General features: G+C 44.1%; 1 protein-coding gene across 3 annotated transcripts in view; it reads right to left on the reverse strand.

Moving 5' to 3' along the window:
* Positions 1-7630, reverse strand: part of ARHGAP33 (Rho GTPase activating protein 33) — a 46853-nt gene extending 39223 nt beyond the window's left edge. For 2 of the 3 annotated variants that reach the window (XM_089478980.1, XM_089478976.1), the window contains exons 1-2: positions 7555-7620; positions 5647-5880 (exon numbers count right to left, since the gene is read on the reverse strand). In XM_089478980.1, the coding sequence (XP_089335106.1) occupies positions 5647-5712 (66 nt within the window). In that variant the 5' untranslated portion in view covers positions 5713-5880; positions 7555-7620. Of the gene's footprint in view, positions 1-5646; positions 5881-7554 lie in introns of all 3 variants that reach the window. The other variant, XM_089478979.1, reaches the window with a different exon arrangement.
* Between the last annotated feature and the right edge of the window lie 267 nt (positions 7631-7897).

Consider the following 7897-nt stretch of genomic DNA (forward strand, 5'->3'; position numbering starts at 1 on the left):
CGAACGCAATCATGGGTTTCACATTACTGCGTGAGAGGTGATCACACACAATTTCGGGCGATGGGAAGTCAGTCCAAACGCAATCATGGGGTTTCACGTTATTGCGTGAGAGGTGATCACACGCAACTGCGGGCAATGGCAAGCTATTTTTGGGCAATGGGAAGTCAATTCAAATGCAATTCGAATTCACGTAAATTCGCTGAATTAGTGAATTCACGTGAATGCATTCTGGCCCCACTTTCTTTTCATTCGAAATTAAGAGAAATTCCTCCCATGTGATAAACTCCATATAGAAAACCACAGGTTTACCAGTCCCTGGGCCCGAACTCTCCAGCTGCCAGTCCTTAAGTCGCACAAACAGGCCAAGAGGGAGATATCAGCAAATCTTTAGAAATCCACAGGCTTGCTGAAGTACCAAAAAAGATAATTCCTTAAGTGAGAGCCCCAGAACAGCTTGGTGAGCAGGCTAAGTAGCTACAAAATGCCAACTGAATGGGGGAGTGGAGCTCAGGAGAGAGAAATGTAATGGAGTGCCCTAGAAAATGTCAGGGCTGACTGGTTTGAACCCTGATAAAGAGTCTTTCACGTTGCAGGGTTTTTTTTGCAAATCCCACTTGCGGCGTTAGTAATCCATGCGCTACACTTTACGGAATATTGCCTGTTTCACTCCTGAGGATATCAGAACTGTTCAAGTGCTGAAACACTACTTAGAAGCTCTGAAATGATGTGCACTCATTTTATCATCCTCAGTATCCAGAAAATAATGTTAAATGCCCAAACAGTTTGATGCTGCATGAATCAATGAAGTGCAAACGAAACAAGACCAAAATGGCCAGACGAAGGAGTCTTTGTACATCTCTCCCTCAGAATAAGTAACACAGAACCTGCAGCAACAGCCAATATGCTACCTCCCAGATATACCGGGACTATAAATCCCATCATCCCCATTGAGCTGTAATCCTACTACTGTCAGATTCATGCCCGAACTAAGTAAATAACAGTTTAGGTTGGCCTCAGATGACAAAGGGTCCTAAATACTTTCTAAATATTTTTTTAATCTGTTGAACTAATACATATTTCTTGTTAATAATTTATCTTAGGGTCTCAATGTGATTTAATCTGGCCTTTAGTCAAACAAATTAGAAGCGCAGCATTGGGGAAGACTGTAATATATGCGCACTCTTGAATAGTTATGGTATTTCCGCAAAAGGTAGAAATCTAAATTTTTGCATATACCTGGAACAAAATATGTTGATTTCTAGAAAAGTGGGAAAGGAGGACAGGAAAAAAAGTTGTGGTCCTTCTTTACAACACAGAAAGCTAAAATAGATACAATATACTGGTTTCTAGAAAAGTCTTAAAACAGGACTCTGAATGGTGAAAACTAGCAACACAGTTTACTGCACAACAGAAGCCAGTGCACAGAGCAAGCAATGGCACACGCATTGAAAACCAGAGTTCCATTTTCTTATAAAGGCTGTATTCAACATGTGCCCATAATGGCTGCCACGTGTGGATTGAGCCAGGGCCAGCCCAAGACATTTTGTTGGCTGAAGCAAACTACAAGATGGAAACCTCCCCCTCTTCTGCCACAGATCCATGCGCAGAAACTACAAGACACGACAAGACATTTTGCTGCCTCCGGAGGAGTAGCAAATACGATCCTCCTTCCCTTTGCATGAGAAAAGGGATAGTTACCATGACTGCTCTGATTATTCTTTAGTAAGGAGAAGAAAATGCCATAACCATCCTTTCCTTTCCTGACAGCAGTAGTAGCAGCAATAATGATAATGACAGTCAATGACCGTCACCACACTTCGGCTGCATCCACACTGAAGCAATTACCCGGTTTGGCCCTGCTTTAACTGCCTTGGCTCACAGCTCTGCTCTGCACCCCACAACAAACTCCAACTCCCAGAATTTCATAGCCTTGAGCCAGTTCAGCTAAAGTGGGACCAAACCGGGTTATCTCTCCAGTGTGGATGCAGCCTTATTCTAACAACAGGACCAACCCAGACAGGCAACTTCATTTGACTTTAATACAAAGGATGGCAGGGCAGAACCCTCCACTGTTCCCGAGGGTTGCAGAGCATCTTGCCTGGCACTTCTCAGATCTTCCTCACCCACAAACAAAGGAATGGGCAAGGTATTAAGGAGCAATGGTTAGAGAAGGGGGACTGGCCATTCTACACATACACACCAGCATCCGCCACCTGAGGTGTATACCTTGTTCTGCTTTACGAAGTGGCCCTGTAGCAAGACAAACTGTCCTTGCAGCCTCTCTCCTACTGTCTTTCTCTAACTCACTTTGTCTCTTTCACACTTACAGCACTTTGATACCACTTTAACTGCCATGGTTATGTCCTTTGAAATTCTGGGATTGGCAGTTTGGTGAGACACTAGAGTAGTGATTCCCCACTTTTCATTCTCCAGGTGTCTGATTATTCAAATCTCTGAATTCCTGAGCATCAGCCATACCGGTTGGGACTTCTGGGAGTTAGAGTCCAGAACACTTTGAGGACCAAAAGTTGAGACTCACTGCTCTAGAATTCTCTGGCGGAGCTGTTGTTGTTTCTGATTTATGTGGACCCTAAGATAAACCTCTCATGGGGTTTTCTTGGCAAATTTGTTCAGAGGGACTTTGCCTTTGCTTCATCTGAGACTGAGTGCGACTTGCCTAAGGTCACCCAGTTGGTCTCCATGGCTGAGCAGGGATTCGAACCCTGGCCTGCAGAGTCATAGTCCAATGCTCAAACCACTACACCACACTGGCATATCTCTAGCAGAGAGTACATCTTAAAACTAGAAATCCCATGACTCCATGGGATGGAGCCATGACATTTAAGGGTCTATCAATGTGTCATAATTGTGTAGTGCAAGAGACCTTAGGTACTCAGATAAACCTATTGGCAGGATACAGACTGGCAAAATGTAGCATGGCGGTGGCGGCAGTAGGGTTAGGGAGCGTGCACCATTCAGACACTCCCTAACCCTAGTACGCACTAGGGTAGGCCTAGTACGTACTGGCGGCGGCAAAATGGCAGCACCCTGTCTACATGGGCACCACCATTTTGACGCGATGGACGCTTAGCGTCCGCATGTCCCAGCATCATAAGGACGTCACAAGTGCGCCATTGGCGCACTGCGATGTCTTTATGGTGCCTCAAGGATGCGCTTTTTGCGGGTCCTTTTTGCAGCGTGAGGGAGCCGCGCGGGAGCAAAGCGAGACGCCAGCAGACCGCCCTTTTTGGGCGGTCTTGTATAGCGCCATTGTCTACAACATTTGCATTTTCACTATTCAGAGTATTTTGGCTTTTTGTTTTTCAGAACAATCTGAAACACAACCTCTTTTCTTTAGTTTCTGTGCAACTTCACATTTCTCAGGTTATAAGATTAAGGGATGGCAAGGTGAGATAAAACCAAGGCACAAGAAAACTATACTGGCAAAACCCAGAAACATTCAAAATAAGAGACAGATTATTTTTTCCAAAGAATGAAAGATTGAGAAAAAGAGATCTCCACCTGCACCGTGTGTACAGTCATCCTACAATTACCTCTGGCAAGATCAGGTTTTGTAGTTCTTTGCGTTGTTTCAGAACCTGTCAAACCCGTTTCATCATAAGCAACAGCAGGATAGTTTGTGAAGCCAAGCTGCTTTCAAACCATTTTCAGATCTCTTTCAAAAACAGAATTAAAAAATAGAATCAAAAGCTATTATCTATTTCCAGCCTCTTCTATTCAAATCCAAATCCAAAACAAATACAATTGTAGTTGGAGCTGCACAAGCCCAAACTGTACTGTAAATGTAAATTTGATTTAATTAAATAATTGTATATGTTTTTAAACACCAAACTTTGGGGAGTTGAAGGGTTTCATGGCCGGCATCCATAGTTTTTTGTGGGTTTTTCAGGCTATTTGGCCATGTTCTAGAAGAGTTTCTTCCTGACGTTTCGCCAGCATCTGTGGCTGGCATCTTTGGACTTCACCATTGATTGTGTCAAGCCTTTCTCTTTCCAAGCCTAAGATGGATGGAACAGATTTTAATGTAGGCATTTTCAGCCACAATGACAGCATTTAGTCTTGTCTGTTGTCTTCTCTGTGTAGGACCATAGCAGAAAAGTGGCTCTATGTACCCCAATGTAAATAGTAACATTGCGGATTCTTTTTCAGACTACATCTGTTGCAATCAGGGTCATCCCAAAGCAAGGAACACCTTCACTGCACCCTCCTTTAGATAGTTTTTCCAAGTTGATTTCAGTGTTCTTATATTTTATAAAAATATATTTATATTTATATTTATATTCCACCTGTCCTTCAATGAGCTCAAGGCAGAATACATGGCTTCCTTCCTCCTTCACTGCTTTATCCTCACCACAATCCCGTGAGATAGGTCAGGCTGAGAAAGACCCTATGGTCATTCAGTTCATGACTCACTGAAACTTTACTCTGGGTCACTCAAATCCCAGTCCCACACACGAATTACTATACCATATTGGTCCTCTTTTACATTATTTTTAGAGCTCATCGAGCTTAGATAAGTGATGTTGATGTTGTTTTAATTCAGAGTCTTGCTACTCAAAGTGGTGGTCCATAGACCAGTGCTGGTATCCAAACTAGTGGCTACCAGCCCTGGTGAGTTTCCAGGAAAGAAAGAAACAGTTATAGGCAATAGATATAAATATGGAATCAGTTCCTGATACATTGAGATGTCGGTGGGGGAACAACTGATCTAGAGCAAATGGCATCAAACTGGAAATTTAAAAGAAAATTAGAAATAAAAGCCTATAAAATTAATTGACGATGGAAGGTTCATATTTGTAATTTCCATTTTTTTATAAGGTACACCATTTTATTATGTCATGATATTTAATGGGACTTGAGCATCCATGGATTTTGTTATCCACTTGGTATATAATTCGTATCAGGGTGGTTTTTATGGAGCAGGTGGGTTTTTGCTATGCTTTGAACTTTTGTATACCTGTATGTGGTTTTATATTGTGTGTAGATGGTTTAAATTGTTTTGGTTTTAAATGTATTGAATTTTACTGAGATTTTAAATACTTTGTCTGTGAGCTGCCTTGGGTCCCTCTGGGGAGAAAGGCGGCATACAAAAGAGATGAAAATAAATATGCAGGTAAATGATCTTGATCTCTTGATTCAAACTTGTAATATGTCTAGCAGCCCATGCCTAGAAATACTTCCACTGTACCCCAATAATTCAGAAACAGTGTGGTATAGTGGTTTGAGCACTGGGCTACAACTCTGAAGACCAGGATGCAAATGCTCAGCCATGGAAACCCACTGGGTGTCTCTGGGCAAGCCACACTCTCTCAGCCTCGGAGGGCAGCAAAGGCGACCCAGCCCCAAACAATTCTTGCCAAGCAAACCCTGTGATAGATCTTTGTTGTTAACTGCCTTCGAGTTGAACTCAACTCACAGAGACCCTGTGGATGAGACATCTCTAAGATTCCCTGTCCTCCACTGCTCTGCTTAGGTCCTGCAAATAGAGTCCATCTATCTATCATGCCGCCTTCCTCTCTTTCTACTTCCCTCCACCTTTCATAGCATTATTGTTTTTTCTAATGAGTCTCGCTTCTCATGATGTGTCCAAAATAGGAGACCCTCGGTTTTGTCATTTTGGCTTACCAGGGAGATTTCTGGCTTCATCTGCTCTAGGACCCATTTATTTGTCTTTTTGGCCGTCCATGGCATCCTCAGCCCTCTTCTCCGGCATCACATCTCAAATGAATTGATTTTCTTCTTCCTATCTGCTTTCTTCACTGCCCAGCTCTCGCATCCGTTCTTGGTAACAAGGGAATGCAACGGCTTGTAGGATTCGAACTTTTTGGGCTCAGTTGTATATCGTCAGCTTACGGAGACCTAAATGCAAAGACAGACAACTGAGCCCAAAAGTTAGAATCACACAAGCCATTGTATTCCCTGTTACCAAGCATGGATGCGAGAGCTGGGCAGTGAAGAAAGGCACACAACAACAATACCAAATGCTCCAACAACTGCAGCAACAAATGGAGGGATGGCCTTCTAACTGTGTGGAGGAAGAGGAGCCTAGGCAGATGTGCCAGATAGCAATAGCAATAGCAGCTTCATTTATATACCACTTCATACCACCTAAGCAGCATCTAAGCCAGCGGTTCTCAACCTCTGGGTTGCAACAGGGGTCATCTAAGACCATCAGAAAACCCATATTTCTCATGGTCTTAGGAACCAAGAAACACAATGTTATGGTTCGGGGTCACTACAACATGAAAAACTGTATTAAAGGGTTGCGGCATTAGGAAGGTTGAGAGCCACAGCTCTAAGCGGTTCACAAGTGTAAGCACATTTCCAGGTCCACCCAGTTACAATGGAGGAGAACCAGGCCTCCCAATATAATGTCAAGAGGTGGCAGAAGGGGAGTCCATTTTTGAGTTCCCTGATTTAAGTTACATTTTAGTGTTGTTATTTTTAGGGTTGTTACTTTAGTTCTAGGGTAAGGGATAAGGGGATGTGTACTTTTAGTTAGGTTTGCACTGTGTATTTGATTTATGTATTTCACTGTAACCCGCCTTGATCCTTATGGAAAGGCGGAATATAAATAAAATCTATTTTTTTATTTTTAAAAAGCCCTTAGAGCAGAGGCATTTGGGGCTTGTTCCGGGGGGCACCAAGGCTTTGGGGGATCCACATGCCCCCATGCCCTAAATCTAGCGAGTTTCTCTACTTTAGGAGGATGGACCTTAAAAGCTAGATATGGGAAGGAGGAAGGGGGAGATCTGAAGAGATGGAAACTATAAGGGATGCTTTTATGGAGCCTCCTGACCCAGGCCAAGGGTCTCCTCCTCCTCTGCTGCTCCTCATGCCTAGGATCCCCATACAATTCAGAACTATATCTCCCTTGGCTCATTTTAAGGCCGAACTGAAGACACTCTGGTTTAGGGAGGCATCCCAAATGGACCGGTTGGTTCATCCGCTGCTGACTTTTGTCTTATGTACGCCGGTCAGCATTATTTTAGAGGCATTTTAATACGCATCAGTGGTTGATGTTTTAGACTGTACAGCTTTTTAGCCTTTCCTTTTATAATTTTTATACTATTATTTACGATAGGGTTTATTATTAGAGTATTGATACCCGGGGGCAGGTTTTTAATTCTTTCCTTGTTTTTGATTTGACCCTTACTGTGCAAACGGCACTCTATAAATAAATGTTATTAATAATCATAATCATAAATTAAGTGGGTGGGAAGCAATGGTGGGTGCCCACCCTGCCACCCCTGGGCATCCCCTGGACCCTTTTCAGTGCAAGTGCCCAGATTTCTTCCCAATCCAGGAATTGGGAAGAAATCTGGGCACTTTGCACTGAAAAGGGTCCAGGGGATGCCCAGGGGTGGGCAAGATGGGCACCATACCATCAAATCCAGAGAGGGGGGCATGCATGGGGCGAGGTGGGTAACAGGTGCATGCACCAGAGCAAGAGGCCAGGGCTCCATCTGCCCCCCAACCAGCCAAAAAAGAAGAAGGAGAAGCATCAGCATCAGCATCCCCTTCTGCACTCACCACCATGGCGCCGCCTGGACCAGTCCTGGGCTGAAGAAGAGGCAGACAATGGGGCCCTTTGGATCCTTTGCCAGTCTCTCTGCCTCACTCTCTCTCTGGGCTCCTGCCTGGAGGGATGCAGGGATGGAGGGGAGGGATCAGATCTAGGGGAAGGGAAGGGGGGATCTTGGATCTCCTCCACTGAAGGCAGGCAGGAAGGAGGCACAAACAAAAGGGGCAGCTGGAAAAAAGGCAGCACAAAGGGGCTTCTGTCTGAGCCCAGCCACCAGCTCTCTCTCTCTCCACCAGCCTCCCCCTCCCCAGACATACAGATCTGCCTTGAAATGCAAAGGAGGAGGTTCCT

Source organism: Sceloporus occidentalis, unplaced genomic scaffold, assembly GCF_023333645.1.
Source record: "Sceloporus occidentalis isolate IW3139 unplaced genomic scaffold, rSceOcc1.0.p SCAF_13, whole genome shotgun sequence".
NCBI lineage: Eukaryota > Metazoa > Chordata > Lepidosauria > Squamata > Phrynosomatidae > Sceloporus > Sceloporus occidentalis.